General features: G+C 35.6%; 1 protein-coding gene across 5 annotated transcripts in view; it reads left to right on the top strand.

Annotated features, from left to right (window-relative positions):
* Nucleotides 1-27310, top strand: part of KCNIP4 (potassium voltage-gated channel interacting protein 4) — a 282324-nt gene that overhangs the window by 132605 nt on the left and 122409 nt on the right. Inside the window, exon 1 of one of the 5 annotated variants that reach the window (XM_083860839.1) lies at nucleotides 22457-22522. The exons of 3 other annotated variants lie outside the window; for them this stretch is intronic. In XM_083860839.1, coding sequence (XP_083716965.1) covers nucleotides 22516-22522 — 7 coding nt within the window. In that variant the 5' untranslated portion in view covers nucleotides 22457-22515. Of the gene's footprint in view, nucleotides 1-22456; nucleotides 22523-22763; nucleotides 22792-27310 lie in introns of those variants that run through there. One more of the 5 variants, XM_083860840.1, reaches the window with a different exon arrangement.

Raw genomic sequence — 27310 nt, 5'->3', positions numbered from 1 at the left:
TGGAGCTGAGAAATATTACAGAAAGTGATATACCCTGAAGTATGTAATTTGGTAGTTGCTCATTTTAAAAGATTTTATATTTAGTTACAATAGTACAACATATTCTACTGACCTTCATAGTAAGTTAGGAACAATTAAAGCACCACCGTAGAGATTTGAATGAAAATGAGCCTTTTATGCAGCTTAAGAGAGAGAACTGCAGCAGTCTGTAGTTTTACAGCTGAGCAGGTGGATCTCATCCAGCTTTTGCTTTGCTCAGGTGAATGCAATACAGAGGATTTTCATAAAACCAATATAATTTTTTTCCACCTAAAGGGCTGATTCCCAGCTCCTAGGTTTAAGAGGGAAGGTTGACTGAGGTCTAACTGGTGCCTGGGTCCTGGGCTGATCCTGCAGCCTGATTTCCATCCCAGCTGGGAGGGAGGCTGGGAGCCAGCACAGGTAAAGGCAGTGCAGGCACTGAAGGTCAGGACAGTCTGTCTCAAGGGCTGGGGCAGATACAAACAGCAAGAACAGGCTCTTGGTCTCCAGTGGTTGGCTGCTAAATGTCTCTCAAAATATGCATGCTTATCATGCCAACAGCAATAAAAGGCAGAAGGGCTTGAAAATGAAGTGGATTAGTTGCAATCTTATATTTATGAATACAGAAAATATTTGCAGTTGCCCATGTGAAAGCAGGTGGTATTGTGAGTCCAACTCCAAATGGACACCTGTTCCCTAACTAGAAATTTGTCATCTTCAGCACAGAAGCCAAGAACTGGATGGAAAGGAAAGCTGGACACGTAACACTTGCTCTGTGTATACTAATGCCTGTGGAAATAGTTTAACTTTTCTCTCTCCTGTTAAATAAACTCAGTACTCTGTTTTTGACGTAACTATTTTAGTATTTTTTGTGTTTTTTTTAAAGTTTCCATTGTTAAAGCTCCCAGGCTCAGGGAAGCTACTGAAGTTATTTATTGAAAAGCTAAAATGAGAAAAAAGTGATCAATGCTGAAAACATATGCTCAATCCAAAATAATAGATATTCACACTAATTATATAAAAGTAAGCCTTTTTATACATGTATGGAGCATGAGGTTTTCTTTCGATTTCAGATTCTTGGAGTGCTTGAGAATGTTGTAGAAGTGATTATATATGTTTTAATACAATATTATTTTTTAAACAGAATTTTGAGAACTTGGCACTGTAGAAGTCAGTATGTTTTAAAGCACAGCCTCCTCAGTTTACAAGTCTATGCAGTGAAATGAATGCTAAGATCATAAAGGACAGGACTAAATGCATTATAAGTGCTGAATTGCTGCACAATCAGATAAAAAGGGTTAAAACAAATGTTCTTGGGGAAGAGTTTCTCATTGTTTATTCCTTTTAGACTGGAAGATTTGGCAAGCCTGCTGTGTAACTATGCCTGCTGCCTCGAAAATAGCTTTTTCTTTTTTATTAGTCTAACTCAGGGACTGATTTATTGAGCCAGAGAAGGATAAGGCAGCTTTAGCTCTTCCATTAACACCAGCTGGGGCCTGCAGCACATAATGTTGTGTGAATGCACAGCTTCATCCTATCACATCTGAGCTGCAACAACCCACAGTCTTTGCCAGTAGTACTGTAACTTTGTAGGAGTTATTTATGCCAGATATCTCCTTAATTTTTTTGGTTTTTTTTTCTGTTTGTTTCTTTTCTCTGTGATATTTTCCTTTCAATTTTACACAAAGAGGCTAAAATTGAGGAAGGAAACAGGTAAGTGTAGCACTAGCAGGAAACAATACCAAAAAACCCCCTCTTTATTATCTGTGATATGCTAAGGAATCTCAGAGGAGAGTAAGGCTTTACTAACATCACTGAATCTTAAAAATTACACTATGAAGACATCATGAAGAAATAAACACATAGTGTGATCAATAGCAAATTTTTTTAAACATTTGTTTGTGTATAGGAATTAATACATATAATTCAAGACCTTTTTAGTTACTAACCTTAGTATAATCCATGTCTACACAGCTTTTACACTAATATATTCTGATAACTGTTGCAAAGTAAGTCAATTGCTCATTGACTTAGCTTCTGAGCACCACATCCACGACTGCTTTTGTTGGTGAGACTCGGCCAACTTTCATATCAAGGTAACCCATTGACTTGTCATGTCCTTACCAACTACTCTTAAATTTCTCAGTCAGCTTTTTGTTTCTTGTGCTGTTTCAGTCAAAGGGAAAATAGTTTTCCTTTGCCTTGTAGGAAGCAAGAATTCACTTTCCTTTCCCTCAGTTTTCAGGGCTTCTCTGGTAGTTCATTTATCACCAGCAGAATGAAGACTGTCGAAGGTTTTTTTCTTAAAGGAAGGGATGATGTGTAAGTTGCTTTCTTGGCTAAAAATGATGCAGTGGGATGAAAGCCACTGCATCCAAATGGTTTTGCTTAGCTGAAGTGTTGGAAGTTTTATTTATTGGGATATTAAGTGAAGAACCCAGCTGGTTTGTCTACAAAGATAAATTAGAGATAAACTCCCATTTTTAGCTCAGTGTTTTTATAAGTTAAAATTTTTGGAAGTCTTAAGTTCAGCTAGGCTTAAAAGATGGAACACATCAAATAAAACTTAAGCATTGTACTGAGGGCAGAGGTGGGGACAAAATGTGCATGTTATTTCTTCACTTTTGACAACACCTGTTAAAGAAAATGTGCTGAAAGTTACAGCATATTAGAGCACCTCCAGGCTTTTCACCCAAATCTGCAGCAGTTGTAGAGTTTCTGTTACCTTGCAGATAAGCCAGAAACAATTGCAGATGTGAATAAAACTGCATTTAATGTTATTTTTGCTTGCAGTGGCAGCACATAAGATAAAGTGAGCTTTAGATTGTGGGAATTTACATTGAGGGACAAGATGCCTTTTTCTACCACAGTATTATAAGTCTCACATTATGTGTTGCAAACTTTGCTACATTCTCTTTGGTTTCTTTAAGCAGAACACCTGACATTTAACTTACTAAATTGTAAGGCTGTTAACTTAGGCAGGGTAGCACATCTTGACAATAATAGCAGTATACAGTAAAACAGTTCAGAAGTTGCAGGCTATGCTTAGAACATCTTGATTGCCTGAGCAATGAAGTCAAGTGATATGGAATGGTTTGTGTTCATATTTTGCAGGTTGTAAGAAACAATTTGCATCCATCATAGTCATAGGATTCCCATACATACAAGCCATTTGGTTACTTTCTGCATCCTCACCAATTTCCTCCAAGGAAACTGCCTCCCTGCCCAAGGGTCGCAAGCACTGATGAGATCAGTATTGTTGGGAGCCCTTGGCGTGTTTGTACTTGGTCCTGAAGCAATCTGCACAGGTCCTTTGGCTGTCAGGAGTGGACTCCTTATAGCCAGTGCTGAGTGTACATTTGATAAGCTGACTCCAAGTTCAGAGTCTCTCACTATGGTCTGCTAAGCCATTCAAAACCTGTGCAAAACCTCACATGAGCTTTACATCACCAGTGTGGGGGGATAGGAAATGCCAGGATGCCCCTTTGTGCAGGGTAACAGAGGGTGCATTTCCCTGGGCAAGTGCTTGGCTCCTAGAAATGAACAAGGAAAGCCCATCCTCACTCACTGTCACTTTGCTCTCACCTTAGGCAATGTCCTCAGTGTGTAGGAGCAGAGAGGACCTCAAAGGTATCTAGGATCCCTTCTGAAGCCTCAGCTATCACTGTTTCACTCCAGGCACCCTGGAAGTTTTAACTTTTTGTTTGTAATGTTTGGACAAATTGAATTTGCACTGAGAACTTCGTGTTTTTATCCCAAACACACCCTGAGAACATATGATAAATAACACTTAACGGGACAACAGCAAGTTTTCCCTCTTCTTTCAATTCCCGTTTGTTACATTTCTCATCTCAGCATACTTCCATTCTCTCCACACATAAATTTGAAATAGTTACCATACCTCTTAATAGAATGGAGCTATGCAGTCACTAAGTAAGTCATTACAGAAAGTGATAATAGGAAAAGCATTTGAGTTCTTTCATATGTCTCCTGGAGTACTCATTTAAAACTACTGAGTCTAACCCAGAACAGAGTGCTATTCATTCCTCTTTCTGTTTCCTACTGAGCTCAGACTTCAGTGAGACAGAATGGCTTATCAGCTTGACGTGAGAGGTAAATGTCATGAGGAGTAAAGCTTGGTAATCAAATATCACTTGTTTATTAGTTGGATGTTAAGGTATGCATGCATGAGTCCATGCAGCTGAATTAACACCTCTGGTTGGTTTCAGCTGTGAGGCTACAAAGAGAGATGCCATGCTTTAGTCGTGGGTTCCAGATTGTTCCTTCTTTAGAAACATCATTAATAAGTCCTGATTTCCACTGTCTGCTGTTAATGTTTTTGTAATAAATATATTTTTATATTATGACCATATATTTGTACAAAAAAAGCCCTGAGACTTCTTTCTGCAGCAGTATACTGGACTGTTGCTTCAGTGGGTTTTGAAAGCTACTTAAGTATAGTTTTAGAAAGGAGACACAGAAAATGATTTTTTTTTCTGCATCTTTTATATGTTGTCACAAAATGAAGTTCATTGACCTCAAGTAAAGCTCTCTGAGCTGTTTGGAAATAAATTCTTTAGCTAGAAATTTCTTCTAATGTTCTATGCTCAAAGCTGATTCAATTTTTGTGATTCCAGATTATGGCTAAATGTCTCCATGTACAACTGCTGAAATAATTCATTGAGAAAAACATGAGTTTTCAATCAGAACAAATGAATTATTCATATTTCTGTACTTTGCTAAATAAATTGGTTGATAAACTGAACAAACTGATTGTGTTTCTTACTAGAAACAGAGGTATTACTTGATATGATTTGGGGAAAGAGTCTTTTTTGTATACTGATTTGGTATAACTTTCATTTCATAGCTGAGTACATTTTAAAATTAACTTAGCCTACCATATAATACTTACTTATGAAAAGAGAAAATTATTTTCACAATATGGTAAATTGATGTTGTTTATTTTGGAACTGCTTTTGAAACCTCAATTCATATTGAGCAATAGTTACCCAGTGGGACCACTTAATTAAGGAATACCTGGCTCAGAGTTCCGAAAGTGAGACTTCTATTTATATCATAATTCAAATAGAAATTAAGCAGTCTGGTAAGGTCTTAAAGGTGCTTGAAACTAGAAACTGTAAAACTGTAGGAAACTTTTTTATTGATAAAATCCTTTCCCACTTGAGCTGAGGCAAAGAATTAAGGCGGATTTTGAGAAGATAATGCTGATAAGACATTTGCTCATGTGTTGGGTACATACTGGGTGATGTATTTTGTTAAATAGGTGCAATCTTCCAATGGTCTTAAATGTTTCCTTTACTATCTTCACATCTTGCCCCACAAACGCTCTATTCTGTTGCATTCATCACCCCTCAGTATTACAAGTAAAAATCACTTGTGATGTGCACATCTATGAATTTAAATGCCGTGGCCTTTGAAAGTGGAGTTTATTGCTAATTTTGGTGGCCTCAGGAATACAGATGTACTAATGAAAACAAACCATTGTGATAACTGAAGTGGTTATTTAAATGCTGTAAAAGTTCTTCCTATTTGTGTAATATGTTTCCTATACAATTCACTGAATTTCCTCTAGAAGATTTTAAATAAAGGAATAATTACTTTGACCAGCAGAGAGCAGCAATGATATACCTTATAAGGACTTGAGCCAGCCCTTGCAAAATCCTATTACTGACATGAGTGATAGATAATGTTGTGTATTATTTTCCTGATTTATGAGAAAACATCTGTTGAAATTAATGCAATAGGAAAAATGTGCCCCCATTTAATTTAAGTCTTTTATAGAACCTCTTAGTTTTAAGTGTTTTCTATTTAATTTCTTGTCTGTATGAAAGTTACAAAGATTTATGACTTGAGCTGTGTGTAAGTCACCCTAGTCCTTAGTAGGTGATTGTTTTCACACTGATCTGAAAATTTGCTCTGGAGTTTGCTCCACACTGATTGGTTGAATTTGCTCAACACTGATTGTGTTGAGCATTGTCTATATTTTAATCTTACACTTAATTTTCAGCCCCATAAATGTCAATTGAAGTTTTTTTTTTTTTCCACTGACTTACAGGGAGGATTTCACCATGGTTGTGACATATAAATTAGAAATTCAATATAAAGAGGTTAGTAAGATAGGGTGAAAAATTCTAACTATGTATTTTAGTTTTCTTTTGCTGTCTGTTCACAAAGATACTTTGCAATTTTACAGGCATTGCATAGGAAGGATGAGAACCTCTTTTTTCTGTGCTCGAGCATTCTAACAATGCTGTTTCCTGTTCTGGCTCTGTGGCTCTTCCATATTTGTTTGTGTAGCAGTACTCCAGAACAAATTAAAATAACTCATTTTTATCGAGCTTTTTACTTTACCCTGAAAATGGAAAAAAAGAAAAAGTGCAATTTTACCTTCCATCTTCTGATGGGACTACTTTGTGAAGTAGGAAAGAGTATTAACAGTGCCACTGCTGTTACCTTTGGAAAGAAGGTGGGATTTCTGTTAGTTATCCCAGTGTTGTCTACATATTGTGTATACATTAGCATTTTAGCTCAGATCAGGACAGTGGTTCAGGAGTGAACCTTCTATTCCTGTCACTACATGAAGCAATCTTACTTTCACAGCTGTAGTGTTCTCAGAGGGTGTGGAACTAAAATATGTGTTCCTGACACTAATGAATATTCAGTTCTGGGAAATGCTGCATGAAATTCTGAGCAAAAATCCTGTCAAACATATGAATTAAGTTGTACTTAGAAACAACATCCCCTTGGCACCAAGTGTTCTGCCATGCAGATCTACCTGTGCTGCACCGAGCTCAGGCCATTCTGGGTGACAGAGTCCAGGCTGCTTCATGCTCACTTACAACTTTCAAAGGGGCTTGAGTGGCAGCAGCACCTCCCTGCCTAGGCTGAATCACCTCTCTGTTACTGCCTGAATACTGCTGTGCAGGAAACTCTGAAGTCTAGATTAGAAATGCTGCTTGAATTTAGGTTACAATGCTGGAGAGCCATAATACAATGTGAATGGCACTAGCTCTCCCCTTTTTTGACAGTTTGCTTGTATGAAGTTCCCTTTGCTTCAGTGTTTCTATTGCAAAGTAGGAGCATTTGTGTCATAGAGATTTTATAAAAATAAATTTGGTGATGTTTATGTAGCACTGAGGTCCTATCATAATGAACTCTGCACAAACTAATGCGGGAAGCATTATTCTCCTCCTTCAGAGCAGGTCTTAAATAGTGTGCAACAAATTAGTTGTGAGACCATAGACTGGGTAAACATGGGGAAATAAAATATTATATAGCTCTTCATTTAATGAGTACCATCCTTCCCGTAAATGTAATGAAAATGGTCTTAAAAGAAAATAATGAAATCTTGTAATTAAAGATTGTATCAGCTCTCATATGCCCAAGCATCTGGCTTAGAGTTCTGTGGGAGATTTAATTCTGACATTTCATCATATGATGAAATGATACTGCAACCTATGTATTATTCTTTAAACATAATACTGCAACCCATGTATTATTCTTTAAACATACTGTTTAACTGCAATGCATGTAAATTAGGGGTAGAAGAGGTTTAATTTTGATTAAAATATAATTCTTGCCATTTATTTATTTCTATTTAATTATTTGGAGTGTCATTAAGAAAAAAAAAGAACAATTTCATGAATCAGCTGTCCATTCATATTAACATATTATTAAATATAAGGATATTCCTACTGTGATTGTCATAACTATTGTCACAGCAGTATTTGTATTGAACCGATACAGTCATGCTTTGCTGGGCAGAAGACACTGATAGAATGAGCTACAGTCCCAGACAGGGGGAGATTACTGCCTTTACATGTAACAAGGGCAAACCATAGAAAAGGAGATATTAAAAATGGGGGCTAATTAAAAAAAAAAAAAAGAGCTGCATGCAAATGTCATGTTCACTCTGACAATGGATTTCCTTTAATTTAATTAATTGTATTTCTGGGCAGAGTTCTGTGCAGAAAGACTTAGCTATATAGGATTTAATGAGGGGAAAAAAAAAAAAAAAAAAAAAAAAAAAAAAAAAAAAAAAAAAAAAAAAAGATGAACAGGGATGTTGAATATTCAATAAGGGGAATAAGGGGAGAGTATGGTGGGCCACCAGACAGAGAATGAATGAGGGAAAGGGAGCAGATAGTCCTCATCACAAAGAGAGTTAACAGGGAAAAGGTTATTCTTCAGCATCTTTTGTAAACTTAACTTTCTGTGTGGTTTTAAAATTAGTTTCTTGACTCTTCAAGCTCTGATTAACATTTTATTTCCAATTCCTTAATACAGAGTGTGAAAATAAAATTTTCTTAAAATAAGAAGTTTAAATGCCCACATTTGCTAGTCTGCCACTAGTGCAAGATTCTGTTTGCAAATTTTTATGCACACCCCCAGTGTGATATGAATAACAATACAGATGAGGAGGTGATTAAACATGAAACCACCTTTTATACCTTACTTCTCAATTTCCATGTTTTCAGGCATTATTTAAATCAGTAGGACTGTTGCCTGTATCATTTCAATTTCTGTCTTGCCAAGATACCAGAGCACTGGGATGGACTTCTATGTGTGCCTTGGACAGGCTCTGTGTGCAGATCTTGCTACCCTGTACATCTATCCCCCAGCTGGTTTCTGCCTTGTGGGAGACCTCACTAGTGTCTGCTTCAGGCAGCTTTGAAAACCTCCCCTATGTTTCAGACAGAGGAATTTTTAAAATTATTTTTGTGGATTATTATTTTGACTCAATGAGCCTGGTGAGGATGTGATAGGGACAGAGATGCCAGTGGTGGTAAGCAGAGATTGCAACAGCTCTATCTATATGTGGCTTTCTCAGCAAGAGTGAAATAATAACTAATATAGCACCTAAAATGAACTTTCTCCACACCCAGTTTCAAGGCCCTGACTGCCCCAGACCACCCTGTGTATTCCTTGATTCTCTGCTTTTTCACCTGGCTGGACACCTCTGAGGTTTACCCAGAAATGGAATGGCAGCGTGCAGTGAGGTGTTGTGTGCCTGCTCTTTGTGCAGATATTCTGAAGCAATTGAAACATCTCACAGAGTTCTCTAATTAGATTTTCTTACTTTCTTTTTTTTTGGCCTGGTGGGAGTGCGTATTTTGGATGGATTTTTAAAAAGTTGTATCTAAATCTAGATTCTGATAAATGAAATCTGTGAAAACTGCCCTGGAAGTCAGGAATTCTATTATTTTGGGTCAAGCATCAACATGTCATTTTTTTACTAGGATATATTTTAAAGACGTTAGTAGTTTGTTTGCATGTATTTTATTTAAAGTGATTTCACATCAGGATCTCCAGTTGTTTACATGGACAGTGCTTTACAGATTTTTTTCTAATACTAGCTAATGCTTTTTTTACAAATGTACTACTAGAAAGAGAACTGTGAGGATAACCTTGATAATACTATGCATCTATGTTCTGAAACACATTGCTTATTATAATTCATATCTATATTAATTTTAGATTAATATAGATATTAATCTATTATCTATTAGATATATAATAATTAATCTATTATCTATTAGATCTATATTAGTCCATTGAATTAATGGATGCAATTATATTAGCTATAATTAATGATGGATTATGTTTCTTATTAGTTGTATATTTTTTAAAAAATATATTGCTATAATATTGTAAATAAACTGGGGAATTATTGTACTCACCATTGGGTTGCCCACAAATAAATAGTGTTCTTTTTATATTTCACGTATGACTGTTGAGAAATGTATAAAATTAATACTATAATTATTTTCTTTTTGAATAGCTTATAACTGACTTTCTAATGCTTATACTTTTTCTTAATCTGCCTTCACAAACTGACTTTGTCATCTGTTTTTATTTCATGTTTTAGTTCTTCCTCGCAGCTCTTCATAATGCAAAAGAATGAGCAAACCACCATGATTTAATTTAATTTTTAGCCTATTAAATCTTGCACTTGAAGGTCACATTTAAGAAGAGGCAAACCTATGTTTCTTTAATAAACTTTAATTCTACAAACAAAATGTGATTGAAACTAAATTGTAGTAGGATTTCATTTTAGAATTTCTTTCTTCTTCATCTGGTAAATATTGGTTGAAGGGAGGATAATGAGAATTTGAACTTACTTGTTCCCCAGAGTACAGGCATCATTTTCATATGGCTTTGTTAGAATGTTACAAGAAGATACTTGGTGAAACTAGTAAAACTATGAGATTGTAGCAGAAAAATAAAAAGTCAGTGAAAGTTCATAGAAAATATTAGCAGCATGAGAAAGATTTCAGGAAGATGTGAAGAAATGCGCTGTTTGCTGTATTTAAATCTGAAAAAGGGAAACTTTCCCAGATTTAAATTTTTAAATCAAGAATTCATTCCTTTCAAGGAAAACTGAATGGTAATTTTAAGTTCAATTTAAAAAGGATTGGATGTATTGTATTATGTGTTAAGAAAACTCAACAGAATTATAAGTGATATCTCCAATGAGAGAACTGTGGGGAAGAAACCCCCACCCTACCAATAATGCTTTTCAAAGCAATTTCTATGTTACAGGTAGGATATGGGACAAAAGAATACAGAAAAGTTCAGAGAAGCCTTTGAAAAGTTTTCAAACATTTCTAGTAGAAGCATCTAGGAATATTCTTGGGCATAACTATTTCTTTAAGTCATCAGTGGGAATCCATTAGACCAATATTGAATATTTTTGGAACAAAAATACTGTGAGCAATTCTAATGAAATTTAAGAATCTCAATGTTACTAGAAACTTCCATGCAATGAAAGAAAGAAAAGACTTTTTCCTCTGTTACTCTTACAATCTAATGACTTATTTAATCAGTGATAATTTAGGGGGGAAAATGCAAATGTTGCTCTGAAAAAAATCTTTTCCTTTGTGCTGTATGAAGCAGACAATGCTGAGAGTCAGTAGGTGTGTCAGAGGACATTTGGGAGCACCTGCTTCCTAATTCATGGTTTTGCCTGGGCTGCACCTGGGCTGGGGGTTGTGGCTCACAGGTTTACTCTGGTGTCTTTGGGGAATCCCAGCTGTCTGCAGGCGACAGACTGGCTTCAGCTGGGCACAGTGCTGTACAGAACAGGAAAGAGTCCTTCAGTGTCAGAAGTTGTCGTGTTTTTGGAAAATGGGTAAAATGGGCTTGAATTTTTGCTGTGCGGGAAAAGATGAGACTCTACAGCTCTCAAATCTAGTTCCTTGTTGGTATGTATTAGGTGAGGGTGGGGTGGGCTGAGTCTTTGATGGGAAATAAAAGAAGTAATCTGTATTACCTTCTAATAGAGCAGTTTATATAAACATATATAGTTCAGCTATTTAGGCTGCAGCCATCTGTGATGCTGATGGCATCTTGGTAATGCCTTGAACCCCAAGGAAAGGTAGGACTGGAAGTATTTTCTCTTCAGTGCTTAGTGTTGGACTGTTGAATTAAACTTTGACTAACTTAGTGAACCTGTCTAAATGTTCAGTGTGATTCTCTGGTTTTGTGTGAATTGTCTTGGTGGATACAAAGGTTTAAAAACCTTCCCCTGGTCTCAAAATGCAGCAGAGGCTGAATACAAAATAAATATGGGTTTCAGTACTCTGGCTTCAAAAGAAATATTCTCAGAAGTTTAATATAGGGAAATAGTTTGAATCATTGTGGCAGAGAAACCATTTGGTGGAAACGAAATGAAGTTGTCAATTCAGAAGCAAGGCTGTAGAGAGCTTTGATGGCAGAGCTGTGGGACGGAGGAAGAATAACTTCCAGTGCTGCAGTTGTGTATCTGTGAACTAGGAATACTCCAAGAATTTGCTTCTTTACCTGATTTTTGCTAGTTTTTTCCACTTTTTTCTAGTTCTGAAGGTGAAATCTTAAATCTCTTAAATGGCATATACAAGCTTACACATGCTGCTTCAACATGTTAAAATATCAGAATATTTGTTTACATGCTCAGGCTGCTCTAATTAAATTTAAATCTGCTTAAAAAGGATTTAATTGGAGTAGAGGAAATGTTCTGCAGATTATATCTGCTCACATAGTTTACATTGTTCTTGACATAAACAGATTATGTCTTCTTAAGTTGACTATTTCAGCCAAGATCTTATCTGGGAGTGTGTATGCTTTTATTGTATTGTAATTGCCAAGTGAAAAGCACACTTAGATTGAGTAACATCGTTTTAACGGCATTTTAAATACATTTCATTACATTAGCTGTTCCATAAGTGTTCTTTATGTGACTAGTCAGCTGGGAGAAGTCATTCTATACAGGATAATAAGAATTTCTCACTGGTCTTGATGCATTTTATGTTAAAACTGTTTCAATCTTGTGTACTAAACAGGATTTACACAATGAACAAGTTTTTTTAGCTATCTTGAACCTTGTGCATGATGAAGGGTTAAATTTTTTTTGCTTGAATTATCAGATCAAATGGCTACAAGAAAGTGTTTCTATTTCCTCTGTTCTTGCCAAGAAGGTGTGCAAGGTTGACTGTCAAGACTGTAGCAAAGAGTTGGCAGTGGTTCTGAGATGGACACCATCTAATAGAAGCAGCTTCAGAATTTTTGATTTTGACTGTTCAATTATGTATGAAAAGCTAGGGTTTGTTTATTTTTACCCCTAGTAAAAAAGTATGGTTTGGGAAGAACAAAAAAAAAGACTTCTAGCTCAGATTTAAAGGAAAAAAAAAAAATCCCCAGACTATTTGCAATTTGAACATCAGGGATGTTGTTGTGCTGCTTAATCAATGTAGAGTTTTAGAATGCCATAGAAATGTCTTTCCTAGTGGCAAGATTCATCTAGCTGTCTGAAAACCTCCAAGATGTGCAACATTCATAGCAAAAAGAAACAAGAATGATAGCATGTTATAGAATATGCAAAGTCATGTGGGATCTGTCAACTTAGGCTGGGATATTAATTTTTACTAATTCATTATCTATTTTGAGCAAGTTAAACTCTTCCTTCATGTAAGAAAAGCCTAAAATATGCTTGTTTTCCTCTTTGGAAAAGTTACTCCAAGATTAGTCCTTCTTTTTTAAAGAATTCTTTAACATTTCAGATACACAGAGAATGATCCATTGCAACCCAAACAATTGGTCTGATCCCTTAAAAGGGTGATCAGTAGTCTCACATTCAACATCAAGTGGAAACAATACCCTTTGTCATTCTTTTATCATTTAACTATGAAATTTTGTGCTCTTGTGGGGGTTGTTGATGTTATGTTCCCAAAACTGTTTACTAAGGCTTTGGATCACCTTGGAAAAAATTTTAAACTATTTTAAAGTTAGTAAAATATCAGTAGTTAAACATTCTCATCATGTGTGCCAGTGCCAGGCACTGTAGCCCTGTAAACATGGGTTCAGCTGTGTAACTCTCATGGTCCTTCACAATTAATGATTTCTCTGTTAATCACTCAGAAAGGGAATAAAAATCCCTTAATACTCAGTGAAGTAAATATTGAGCAACATCACAACTTAATGCTAGTTTTTTAACTGTGCCTTGCCCTTAAGAAAAATCAGACAGCAGTTCTGCTACATAAGGTATAGACATGTCCAGCCGTGGTCTCAGAAGTTGTGTGACCACGTGCCTACTTGTAGACCTTTCTGAGAGCAAGGTGCACTTTCCTCTGGGCTCCCTGTCTTCCTCTGACTGAACAGGTATCCGAGCTACACCTCTCTCTTTCTTCTGAATAAATCTCCTTAATCCTCTTAGATAACCACAGAACACTAAGAGTAATCTTGCTCTTTAGTTTTGACTTTTCTTTTTTTGTCAAGTAAACACATGTCCATATTTTGTGAAAAATTGTCTACAGAAGCAATATAGTGGTTTAAAATTTGTGACCACAGAAATAAAAGAGTAAAGAAAAGTGGTTGTTGCAGTTGCAGAGATCTTGAATCGTCTTAGCTTCTTTTTACCTTTCAATGAAGTATTATCAACTGGCTTAGGATGAAACAAATGGAGTATAAAGACTTTATTGAATTGAAGGCTGGAGAGAGACTTTTTTTGAAGGGTGTGTAGTTATAGAAGAAGGGATAATGGCTGAAAGAGAGTAGATTTATGTTAGGTACACGGAAGAAATTCTTCACTCTGATGGTGCTGAGGCACTGGAACAGGCTGCCCAGAGATGATGCAGCTGCCCCAACCCTAGAAGTGTTCAAGGCCAGGTTGAATTGCTTTGAGCAATTAAATTTGGTCTAGTGGAAGGTGTCCATATCCATGGCTGGGAGGAGGCAAGAGGATGATCTTTAAGGTCGCTTCCAACCCAAGGCATTCTGTGATTCTATACAATTGATGCAAGTTTCCAATAGACTTGGGGAACTGTTGCTGCCAGTATTTTATTTTTTTTCCCACTATTTAACCTAAATATTTTTCCTTGATAAATGCATCATTCCTGAGTTTACAGCCTGTGGCTGTGATGGAAGAACTGACTTATTTCGTGCCTCCTTGTTTTCTTCCAGGGTGAAAAGTGTGTTTATCCCTGTAGACAACAGGCTGATGCTTATCATCTATTATTAAAGCTTGTTCCTTGATTTTTAAGTTGGAGTTCTTAGCTGAAAGTTGTTCTCAAGATGACCATAGAACATTGTATGAAAAAATACATGTAAAGTTTTGTGGATTTTTTTCATCAGTCAAATTTAACTTGAAGTGTGTTTGGCCACTGAAATTGAAAAGAGAATAATAGTCCCTGTGAAGAATGGCATGGTAAATAATTAATAAAAGTGGCTATAACTTACTGATTTTCTTTTGAAGAAAATAAAGATGTATTGGAAATTGAAATATGTTGCAATATATTTCTCTCCAGTTTACTGGGAGTGAAGTGAGAAATGTAAGACCAGAGGAATCTAAAATTTGTCTTCTAATACTCAGCTAGTAAGGCAGGTTTTATAATGTAGAGAACAATACATATTTATTACTCTCCTTTTCATAATGAATGTTTTTCTTTATTAAGAGGTTGTGTTTTCCCCACCCTTCCTCAATTCTTTTGACTTTCTTGAAGTAACTCTAGATTATTATGACAGTTTTGGTTTAGAACATCAGAAGTCTTCAGCTGGAGTCAATGTGAAGAAAAGCAGACAGGATTATTGTTTAGTTTCAAGTCTGGTGGACAGTCCTTGTGCAGAGGAGTATCAAGAATAATACCTGTTTTTCAGAACCTTGCTTGCTCACAGTTCAACACTTTCCCTGCTTTATATGTTTTCCTTATCCTGGACTAATTGTATAGCTCACACTGTAGGTGGGTTCCCAGTACCTAAACCAAGTTTCCTTTACTGAAAGGTAAACCAATTACTTCTCATAGTCCTTTAGATGTGGAAACCAGCTTGAGTACTATTCCCCTATATCTTCGCCCTTTTTCTCTCCTTAAGCCCAACCTTCATCACAAATCATATTTTCTAAGCTTACTAATTTTCTTGTCACACTCTCAGCTTGGTCTAATTTTATCTCTGTCTTTATTTGACTAAAACTTGTCAGAGTAATCCAGCAGGGGATTCTCCCACAACTCATCACAGTTGACAGAGTGGGGTCAGTCTGTGCAATGCATAGTTCAATCTGCTTATTGGAACCTTCTCTGCAGCATTACTGCTTGGCCTTTCATTCTCTTGTCTGACATTTTTCCTAAAATGTGTATGCTTTTGAAGGATTTTTGATTAAGATTTTTCCCTTTAAATGTTAAGTATAAAACTTTCTTGGAGAAGATCCATTGGTAAAAAAATAGGGGGTCAGAAGTAGCAGATTAAGGATATTTTTTTTCCAAAAATATGTAATTTTTAAGACACTACTAAACATTTCATTTTATGGGTTTATGTAAAAATAGATTAGAAAACAGAATAAACATTAAATTGACAATACTAAAAATATTATGAGGGAAAAATAATCCCAAATAAGAGTAATGAATCCACAGGATTAATAAAATAATGGTTACTTTTACTTTCATTTATTTTTATATTAATTTTTGTATGTATTTGCAAGCAATAAAAATAAGATTAGGTTTCAACATATCATAGCATACTTTTGTTAATAGGATTTATTGCACTTGTTTTTAGGGAACTTTTAGTTATTCTCAGTGACTTCTGACTCATTTCAGTGTACATGCCAAAGCTCCTCTCTTTATCAGTCATGTGCTTGTATCAGTCCTCCAATCTGAACTTGCCCTCTCTACTGAGTCTCCTGTTGAAATATCTCTAAATAATGTCCACTAGACTCTTCAGTGGAGTCTTTTTAAATGTATATTCAAAAATGTAAGGGATTTTTTTATAATCAACTTTTTCTTACCCTAGTAGAGATGAGACACTTGCCTATTTTAGCAAGGCCCATTGCTAATGAAGTGGTGCACAATGCACAGTGAAGTGATTTTTCATTTTCTCCTCCTCCCCATGCCCTTTGTGTTGATGATTAAATAAGTTTGCTCTACAATCAGGTGAATATCAGAGCTAATAAAAGAGAGGAGGCAGGGTCACACAGGGAGAAGAGGGGAAGGAATGGCAATACCTTCTTTTGCAGCAGTAAACCACTTAATCAGCTCTTTTGCAGTGCAGAGACTCTAATTAGTGTCTTAAATTTACACATCAAGTTTGTCATGACAACTAAACTACGCAGTCTTGATACTATCCTATAGATCACAGGTGTTTGTTTGTTTGATTCTTTTGACATGTCACATCTATTCTTGAGTAGAAGGAGAGATGCTTTCAGATGTGTTAAGAAATGCTTAATCCTTCAGAATACTCTTTCAAAAGACAAGGGAAAAGATCAGATTAGAAAGGTGAAGTCATAAACCAAGTAAAAGCTGGCTGGTTTTTTTCCCACTGTTCCTCTCTCTAGAGAATTTGGAGCTAGTAAAGTGATCATGTAAAAATATGAATATTTGATTAAAAGGTCAGACTTATATGACATACATGGCTGGTACAGATATTACCTGACTACAGGTGTTATCTGTCTTTTCCCTAAGGGGATCCAAGTTTCCTCAGTTACCTAAATATATCTTTCCTGCATCTTGAAGTTAAGCTTGCAGGTATCTTTAACTTTTGCCACTCTATTGTAAATACATAATGAATAAAAACCAAACATTTAATGTATCTTTCAGTCCTGGTTTTAGCTTTCCTTTCATTTAGGAATGAAAAATCACAACTGACATTTGAAAGTCATTCATCACCATAAAAGTTAAAGGAAGATCCTGAAATCTGACATGCTGTACTTCAGGAGTAGTTTATTTGTCACCCCAGGTGAGTCCCTTGTACATGCTTAATGTTGCAGTGTGCAAGGAGAAGCAAGAGATTCAGTCCTGAGCAGAAATGTGAGAAGGTTCTGAAGTGCTGAGCTGGAAGAGCTATTTTGGGTGCTTTAAGATGCTTAATTGATTACACTGCTCTGGGAAACCACACTTGAGCAAAAGAAATAGAAAGGCAGTTTGTGTCCTTTAGGTCAGGATTACTGTTCTGGCTAGAATACTGTCTGGGATTTTAGATTAAAGGAAAACAATGCTTCAATTTTTTAATCCTTATTAATGTTATGTAATTCGTTCTTCTCTTGACCCCAGGACTGATGTAGAATGTGTTGATTTAGAGTATAATTAAATAATTTTTTAATACATTGATTTGTTAAGTCAGTCTTCTATTGTGAGCTTAATTATCCAATTTTGGTTAGTTAAAAAAAAAGTTATAATAGCTTTTTTTTATGCTGATATTTGGTAGATTCTTAGTTTCAGAAAATCCTAGGAAAAAAACCTGGTAATTGCAAGATAAGTTACTAACATCAAAATTTAAAATATATTCAATAAAACTCCTATTGGCCGCAAAGGTTTCTTGCCTAGAGATTTTACCAAGGGGAAAAAAACCAAACCAAAGCTCACTTTAGCCTTTTTTCCCTTCTAAATAGGACATTTTAACTTAACCAATGTTACGGATATAATAACCTCAGATGTACTACTAATCATGTATTCTGCAGTGTTATATGTAAAAATCTCAGAATTGATAACTCATTCTTTTCAATTATTTAAATAGTTGATACTCATTTAATTACTCTGAAATATTAAAGACTCCCTAAGGCTGGGATTTTATTTTAATTGCCTTTTTTTGTCCCCATACCACTGTTTTATTGACTTATTTGAAATATTCAAGAGATTAGCAGGGCATACGTTTTTACGTCGTAGAAATATCCTGGTATGACCTTATTCAGAGATTATTATGTCTTCCTACTACACAGCACAGTCCATAAAATTCCCCTTGCAAGTTTTGCATGCTTTGCCTTCAAATTTACTGACTCTACTTCTGTAAGAACTCCTCAAGGTAAAAAATTTCTCCTTGTCTTTATTTTTTAAGTGTATGATTGATACTTTTTTTCAGATAAAAACATAGTCTTTCTAAAAAAGTTTGATTGCATAGCTGTAACACTTTCTACTCTGTCTCGATTTTCCCATACTGTAGTTTCTATTAAATTTTAATATTTTCTCCCTGATGATAAGCTCAATTAACTAATGAAAACATACATATTATTATCTTATAAGTTACTGACATGCTTATGCAGTATTGATGGTGTAAGATTTTTGGAGTAATACAATCAGAATAAAACGTTAGAAATAATTTATTTTACAAGTATTTATTCAAAAACTGTCTCCATCATTGTTTAGAGTAATAGCGACAAAAGGAAGAAGTCAACTTGTTTATCACAGTCCATTGTTCCTACTGTTGCAGTTGTTACATATTGATGTGCTTATTTATTGGAATTTGCTCCTGAGTGGAAAAACATCGTCCTCCAGCCTGTTTGGGTTCCTGCTCTGTCATCCATTCTGTGCATTGCATTGTCACGTATCATGCTAGAATAAACATCTCTGTCGTGGGATGTCATAGACTGTGGGCATGTATGGTGACAAAAACTTGTGCAGTCTGAAAATGCAGAGCCTTCAAACACATTTTAACATGGAAGCTGAAAAATGCTATGAAAAAGAAAATGTCGGGAATGGAACACTGGACTTCAACTGTAAATTTTAATTTTTTTCCTGATACTTCCATTTTCCATGTGAAGCCATAGTGCCTATTAAAAATAGATCTGATCCTTGTAGCTCATGTCTCCCAGTTCAGAAAAGCCATATGAAAAACCTGTGAAGAAAATACACTTCTTTTTCTTGGTCTTCAAAAATAGAAGTATGTAACCACATCAGATTTTGTTCATGCTCTTGTTTGATTGTAAAACAAGGGGAAAGGGAAGGAATAAATAGGGATAAGAATAAAAAAAAAACACAACTGAATATGACTAGCCAGACTAGGTAAAAATACAAAAAAAATCTATATTTATTCTGTCTTTTCTTGTGTACTATCTCACTGTTCTAATCTCTCTTGTATATTTATTCAGCTCTTGTTTCTATGGTTTTCTCTTAATGCTACCTCTACAATATTGTAGTCTCTGTTTTCACAATATAATTCTACCCATTTTTGAATGCTTAATTTGTTTAATAAAGTGCTCCTCTCTGTGATCATACATAAACTGTTTGCTTCCCTTTGTCTCCTTTAAAGTTCCCAAATCACCATTTCCCTAGTTTTTTCTTCCAGCCATCTGACTACAGGACTGTTTTCTTTCTCTGGGATAGTTTTAATTTGTGCCCTCCTTGTACCATCAGATACTGAAAAATCAAATTAGCCTGAAGAGTTCTTATAGTACCCAAATTTGTTGGAGGAGCAGTAGATAATGCAAAGTGGTATTTCTTCACTATTATTGTTAAGCTGTCATTTTTACATCATTGTCTTGGGGTTTTAGTCTCTTGTCATATGAAGAATGAAAAAAATACTGGCTTTCTGTCCCAGAATTTCCTTGTAACATTATGCAGCCTGTGCAACTCTGACCTACTGATCAGTTTTTAGATACTACCATAGATATGGGCCTTGGGAATGAGCCTGTTTCCAAAGAGAGGCTGAGGGACTTGTTTAAGTAGGGAATATATAGAAAGTGCAGCAGGGAGAAGAAAAAGTACAATGAAGTGCCTGTTGGTCAAGATGGGCTTCAAAATTCTGTGGGGATGACAGCTGAAATGGTGGCCTGGTAGGGAGAGCTTTAACTATGCATCACACACCACTGCTTCACCTAAGTGCAGCACCTCAGGTAATGAGTCAGCAACAGAAAGTATTTAATAGGTTTTAGGTAGATCCTAAATTGTATATCAAAGAGGTGATATTTAAGGATTTTTCTTGCAGCTCTACATAAAAGCTTAGATCTCTTCTAAAGTCTTGCCAACAGCTGCTCTTCAGCCATGATCTGAAATACACTGGTCATTACTACAAAGAACTGGGGGCAAAGCTACTTTAACTTTGGTGAAATATTTGTCTCAGGCTTATATGAAAATAAAGATTTTTTGGTTTTTAATTTTATTTTTTTTTAGAGAGAGATCAGCAGGGTTTTGCTTGCTAATTTTTCTTCTTTACTTTTCTTTTTATTTACCATACAAGCATTATGGGTATTTTTCCGCTGTCTTGTCTCAACACCTTGGAAGAGTGTCCATAAATATCTATGGTGTTATTGCTTTCTTTCTGTTTTATGATTTCTTTATTTTGAACTTCCTCTGCAGCTGCTGCTGTGCCCATGTTGACACATCAGTCTGCTGCAACATTTTCTACTGTTGCTGTCACAGCTGGCCTGCAGCTCGAGTGCCCATTGTCCTGCAACTCCCTGACTTCTCTGAACACCCCAGACACCTCCCCTCCTCTAGACACTTTTCAGAGGACTAACCTGGTCTGTTTTTAGAGCAGCCCTGTGTACTAGGAAAGCAGAAATAACTCTCTAAACCACTTTTGCTTCAGTTACATCACACTGTTGGCCACTTGAATAGCCACCAAGAGTGGACATGATGCAAACTACGTGCAGTTGCCTCACCTTGTGGTCTCTGACTCCTTCAGCCATGCTTGAGACCCCTCAGTGGGGCACTGGGACAATGAGAATGGCCTGGCAGCAGCCTCAAACCCTTCCTGTGGGGTTGTCCCATCATGTTCCTACCATGCCCATGGCCAATGCCTGGTCCTTGCAGCTGGAGAGCAGCAGTGCTTAAACTCAGTTTTCTGAAGTGGTACCTGTTTGAGAATACAAGCTGTTTTTTGAGATAGTGAATAAAGAAAAATAATGCCCAGGAATGGGCTCATGCATGATGAGCTCAGACTGAATGAAATATCTTCCCAAACTGCTATCATTGAATGCAGGTACTGGTATCTGTAGAAACTATAAACTATGCTGTCGTCATTCCAAGAGAAGAAGATTATATGAGGAAAGCATGAACCTTGTACTGCTGCCTTCCTTATTTTGTCTTAACTTAGTGGACACCGTAGATCTTTTGAAAGAAAAGGCTTTTCTCATACCAGCTCAGACCTTGGGGGAGAAATACCAAAGATACCTGTGAACTTTATCAGGCTGCTGATGAGCTATTGTATACTTCATGACAAAAAAAATAGAAAGACAATAATCAACCTGGGCAGGGAAAGCCATTAATAATTCTAACAGACCACTTACAGGTTGCCTTACAAAGATGTGTAAAAATTGGAAGAAATAGGAGATTAAGATCTGTATAGACATGGACTGATTAATAGCACAACAAACATCAGGTTGGTTTTTTTCCCTTAAAATGCTTTCTCAATTTAAAATATGTCCTAATAATTAATGAGAGTGGAGTTACTTTGCTTTTTCTTTCCTTTTATCATGAGAGAACACTGATATATTCCTTCTGCCTCTGTGTTTATTATTCCAATTTTGGAACATTCATATCTTCCTCCAGTGCTAGTTTTCAAATAGTGCTGTTTAGTAATGTGAAAAAGTTTCCATTTGCCCTTCACAACTCAGTGAGCTGTAAATACTGAAGTAATTGAGCCACCCACATCCTAGTCTGCAGGTGATACAAGTGATGTATTTTATTAGCATTTAATTAAATTGCAAATGTTATGCTAAATTCTAAAATTGTTTGCAAAAGTTGAGTAACTGGATTAAATGGCACTATTTTTTAAAATAAAAAGATTGTTGAGTAATCTGGAAAAATATATTTTTTCAACTCTCTTGAAGCAATTCACCTATGCTCTGCTGCTTTTAAAAAAGTCCCTCAGCATACTGAAATTTGAGGCTGTTGCAACATTAATTTCACACCTTCCTAGTTTAGGTTAATGACTTTGGATTGTAACAATGAAGATTAAATGAATCTCATTCAATCTGTAGTAGTAAAGAGATAATATACACTTGAAACAATCATGGATGACTAAAATTAAGTTTTATATGATTGCATTAAGGATTTAATAACTTCAATTTATAAAAACTTGATCGTCTTTCAGTTTGGGAAAAATTGAATGATTTGATTTATTCTCATTTGCTTATTTGGATGTGTGCCTGAAGAAGTCTAATTATGCAAAAGTCATTTGATATGACTTTGTTCGGGAGTAAGTATTTCCAGTTAAAATTTAGAGCTATCAGTAGAACATGCTGGCTACTGCAAGGAATGCTGCAGCCAGCTGGAAAGAAGAGGAGTATTCTGATGGGAAATGGGAGGTAGGAGAGTTCCAACATCTCGTTTTTCATTTGAAGGATAAAACAAAAACAATGTGGAAAAATACAAATTTTTTGGTTGCAAAACAAGAAGGAGTTAAAGACTGGGAGAGGAACTGGATTACTATCCAGAATTATTTTTATTTTCTAGGATTACAAACAAAAACCAAGAAAAAAACCCCCACATCTCTGTGAGTAGGGGAATCAAACAACTACTGCAACCACCTTCATTCAGTTCTTCTAAGCTGAAAGCCTGCACTCAGTTTCAATAGGTAGTGTTTCCCAAATATTAAGTTAAATATTTGAAGATTATTTCTTTTAAATCAAGCAGATGCTCCACTGAAGATAATTTCAAATTAAAATAATTTCTGGAGGGTTTTATCTTTCTTTGCTAAAGCATTTTTTTTAAGTTAAAAAATAAAGTATCAATTGCATGCTTATTGGGCAAAGCTGATGTTCTAATGATACCGAAAGTTAGGAAATTGCAATGTGAATTTTATATTTGTATATTTTAAGTTGTTTTAAGAAGTTGAGTCTTTAAGCTTGTTCTGTTCTCTCTGGATAACTGGAATGACTTTGTTGTTGTTTACATGCTTGGAATTTTCATGTGCTCACCTGATTTGTAACTAATGCCAGTAAGGAATACCAGGTGTTCTGCACATATATAAATGAAGGCCTAGAAAAAAAAAAAAGTGCTTTTTCTTTCAGCACTTCTGCAAAACAACTCTATAATGCTGTCTCTATCTGAAGAAAAAAAAAAAATTGAAGCTCCAAATACATTATAGAAATGAAGTTTCAAACTGCACTAGTTTGCAAATCTGTACTGTATGGTAGAATTTCAGTGAGAGAGAAGTCTCTCTTTTTCTATGGGAAATAACTGTAATAATTAGATGCTTTTGTATACTAGCCATGACATGCCTAGATATTCTTAAGAATAGCTCTAAAACATACCAGATGGCACTGTTGACATACTCAAGAGTCACAGTTCTTAAACAAGTGACAACATGTGAAAGAAGTGCAATTAATGTTGGCAGAAACAGGGTTAATTTCTTGTTGGGGCTTAGTCAGTCCAAGTAAGACATATTTAATCTTTTCTCTCATTTCATGCTCTCTTACAATAGATATTGATGAGCTTGCTAATGGTAATAAATTTTCCTTTTAGGTATTTCAGTGTTGGGTGTTGTGGGGTTTTTTTTTTTTTTTTTTTTTTTTTTTTTTTTTTTTTTTTTTTTTTTTTTGTTTTGTTTTGTTTTGTTTTTTTTGTGAAACTGCAGTTATACAGTGTGATATTTAGATGGTTGTCTAACTTAACTGAAACTGCAGAGGGAAAAAAATAACACTATCAGTGATAACTTTAATCCAACAAGAGACCTGGGCACAGACAGATTAGTCTGTGCAAAACTTGACTTCTCAACCTTGTATGTGGGCTTTACATGCCACCTGAGACAAGGAGACTGGATGCATGTGGAGAAGCACACACACGTATTTTTTGGTTTTATTTTTAATGACATGCAGAATGTTCATGGATCTCTCTGTAATGCTACCCATTAGATGCTTTATAGTGTCAGTTGGAGATGAGAGGCCGTTCAAATTGAGACCTGGCATTTTTTCTATTTCAGGCTATAGGTACATCCATACAAATAATACACTGCCCAGTTGTACTGTGTATGCAATGGAATCTCCTGCATCCCTCAGATGCTTAAACTCAAGGGCTGGCAGTAAAGTGGTGGTTGGTGCAGCCCAAATTGTCAGACTTGCTAGGCCAGAAGAAGAGAGATGAACAAAGACTGGTGCTGGTCCAGTGAACGTGCCACTAAAATGGAAGGAAAAGCCCTGGGCGTTTGCATATTCCAGATTACCTGTTTCTAAGGAGTTCTCATTAATTAGATTGAACTGACGCCTGTTTGTCAGGTAAAAAAATAGAGGAGAAGAAAACATCCTGGACTTCTTTCATCAGACCTTGCTATGGTAGGCCAGAGCAGAGATAGATGTTCTGACTCAAAATCTGTTGAGGACAAAGAAGAGATAATTGTTCTTTAGTAGATCCTGGACTGATTTCAAAATGAAGCAACGACTAAGCCTCCAAACCATTAATTCTGATTTACTTAGTGACTTTTACTTTTTCTCTCTCTCTCTCTCTTTTTTTTTTTTTTTTTTTTTTTTAATAAATGGATTTGTTAATTAATAATTTGACTTGGATCAACTAGCTTCATAAAGATTGTTGAAAAGCCTTTGGAGAGCAATAATTGTCAACGTATGTTTTCTTATAACCATAAAGGCAGTGGCAAAGCATACTTCTTGTTTTCTGAATAAATATCTATAAGATTATATTTGTCATGCTTCTGTGAATGATAGCAGTTGTTAACTGTAGCTTTTAGTTGCTACTTAGATTAATACACTAATCCAAAAGTCTGTGTAAAATTCCTGCAAGTATTGTTTACTTGAGAGGCCAGGTTGTTAAATTTTAACAGCTAGTGTAGTATTGGAAAAGCTCATCTCAGAGTACAGAAATTATCTTTCTAATAATGGTCTTTATTCTGGATACAACATTTATAGCTGATTTGGTGGTGGTGTTTGTTCACATCCTCAAAGATAAAAGAAGCCAGATCATCCCATGAAGCAACCACAAAGCATTTTGAAACCAAATTTGCGTCTAAACTTTAGAGCCTAATATTTTCTTAAATCTTTATCTAGCACCTTTTTCTGTAAGCTTGTTTCCATTTTTGAAGTTACTTAAGACTCAAAGGAAAAGTCTCAATAGTACTTGAGTCTTTCAAGGAATTATCATTGTTTATGAGTTAATAAAAATTACTTAGCATAGCTCAAGGTTAGTACTAAAAAGATTTCTGTGCATTCAAACAGACAGGGAACTCTGAAAACTGCAAAATCCATTTTAACTACTGTGTAATAAATTGGGAAATAGTAACTGAGTTGCAGCCAATAATCCCTATGGTTTTAACAGCTTCTTGCTGTTAAACTATTACTAAATCAGTTTTCTCAAAACCCAGTAACAGACATGAGCAAAATAGGGGAGTGAAGGGTGACTTGGGAAGTGCATTGGGTGAAGATTTACGTGCAGTTATGATTGCTTGTGAACAAAATGGAGACGTTTTCTTGAAAGGGCATGCAACACTACAGTAGAAAATCCAGGTCAACTTCAAAGAAAGGGTTCTAACTTAACTGGGATAGACTGATGGAGTAAAACATTGTAAGTTTTAGCTTTTTCAATCTTGGATTAGGAATTAAGTAAAAGTCTGGAGAAAACCTTGGGCAAATAGATAAATTTTTATCAGTATCTGCTTCTTCAGTACTTGCAGTAAAAAGAGAAGAACAGCTATTTCACTCCGGCTTTGGAGTTTCAAAATTTTCAGCCCTAAGGAATCATCTTGGACTTACTGGCGTGTTCATGTGACGTGGCGTCCAAGTTTATATTCTGAGTAAAATACCTACTCACAAACTCCTGATTGCAGAACCTTTAAATACATACTCTGTTATTTAAAGTCTCTGTCTAGTGATTGCTACTGTCTAGTGCAATCTGTCTAGTGATTGCTACTTTCAAGACTTTTCAGCTTGTGCTTTGTTAAGGACCTTAATACTTTGGTAAGCTGTTTTTCATAGGCAAGCCATATTTGCTATTTGATCTGTTGCAATCAGAACAACAGCCAGAAATTATAACTTTTCTTCCAGTTATGCATTTTAGAATGCATACTGTTTATCCTATATAGGTTCACAGAGTAGAGCATTTGAAGCAGGGTTTGCTTAAATATTACATCTAGGATAACTGCTTACATCCTGACTTGTGACTCTATAGGAAAGTGATATCCTAGATTATCTTTAAAGGTTATCATAAATGCTATGTTGAAATTTTTCTGACCGTAATTTATAAATTTCTCTCAGTGAAAACATATTCCTCTTCTAACACAGTCATCATTCTTCATGTGCCTTTTATTGACTGTAGCAAGGCTCTTGGGACCATGTTATGAGCACAGTTAGTAGGCTCTGCTTGAAGATTTGCTGGGATGCATTGGCAGAATGCTAATTTATTTAGCTGGGCTCTATATCTAAATGCCACACATAGGCTGTGTGTTTCTCTTACTTGGAAAATGTAGGATTTGCATTGGACAGATGGTAAATTGGCAATCTGGTGCACCCATGTAGAGAACTTGAGGGCAAAAGTGGCTTATCCTTCACATAGATCATTAATTTGTGGGAGATGAAAGTACTGTGCTGGGGAAAAGTGACTTTTAAGGAGAAAAAAAAAAAAAAAAAAAAGGGCAGAAGGAAGGCAGAAGAGTTCAGGTGGGTTGGATTGCACTTCATTCCCTGAACTACTCTAGGGATAACTGTGTTGTACCTTATATCTAAGCTGCTTGAAAAAAAAAAGTATTTGCTGATGTCAGTAAGTGAGAGAAAGTGAAGGGCATAAACCTACAAATACCAAGCAAAGGAGATTATTCTCTGCTTTAGTTAACCATTACTATTTAAAAATAATAATATGCTCTGAATGTAGTGAGTTGCCTGCCCTGCTGTTATACAGCTGTAACATAAACCATCCAAGAAATAAAACCTCAAACTCAAATAACTGTGTTTAAAAAACCCTAAAGATAAAACATAAAAGTTCTTTCAAAAAAGTTTTAGACTTTAGTGGGATAAATAACTAGAGAAAAATAAGAAGTTCTTTTAAAACTGTCTTCTTTTGTGTCTTTTATGGCCTTTTGTTTTTGTAAGTAACTGAGGGTTTTTTCCATCAATGAAATACTGTGTATTCTGGTTTTGATGTTATTCCAAAAC

This window comes from Zosterops lateralis (genome assembly GCF_965231275.1).
Source record: "Zosterops lateralis genome assembly, chromosome: 5".
NCBI classification, from domain to species: domain Eukaryota; kingdom Metazoa; phylum Chordata; class Aves; order Passeriformes; family Zosteropidae; genus Zosterops; species Zosterops lateralis.
The sequence above is the reverse complement of the archived record's forward strand: the minus strand, read 5'-3'. Positions and strand labels throughout refer to the sequence as shown.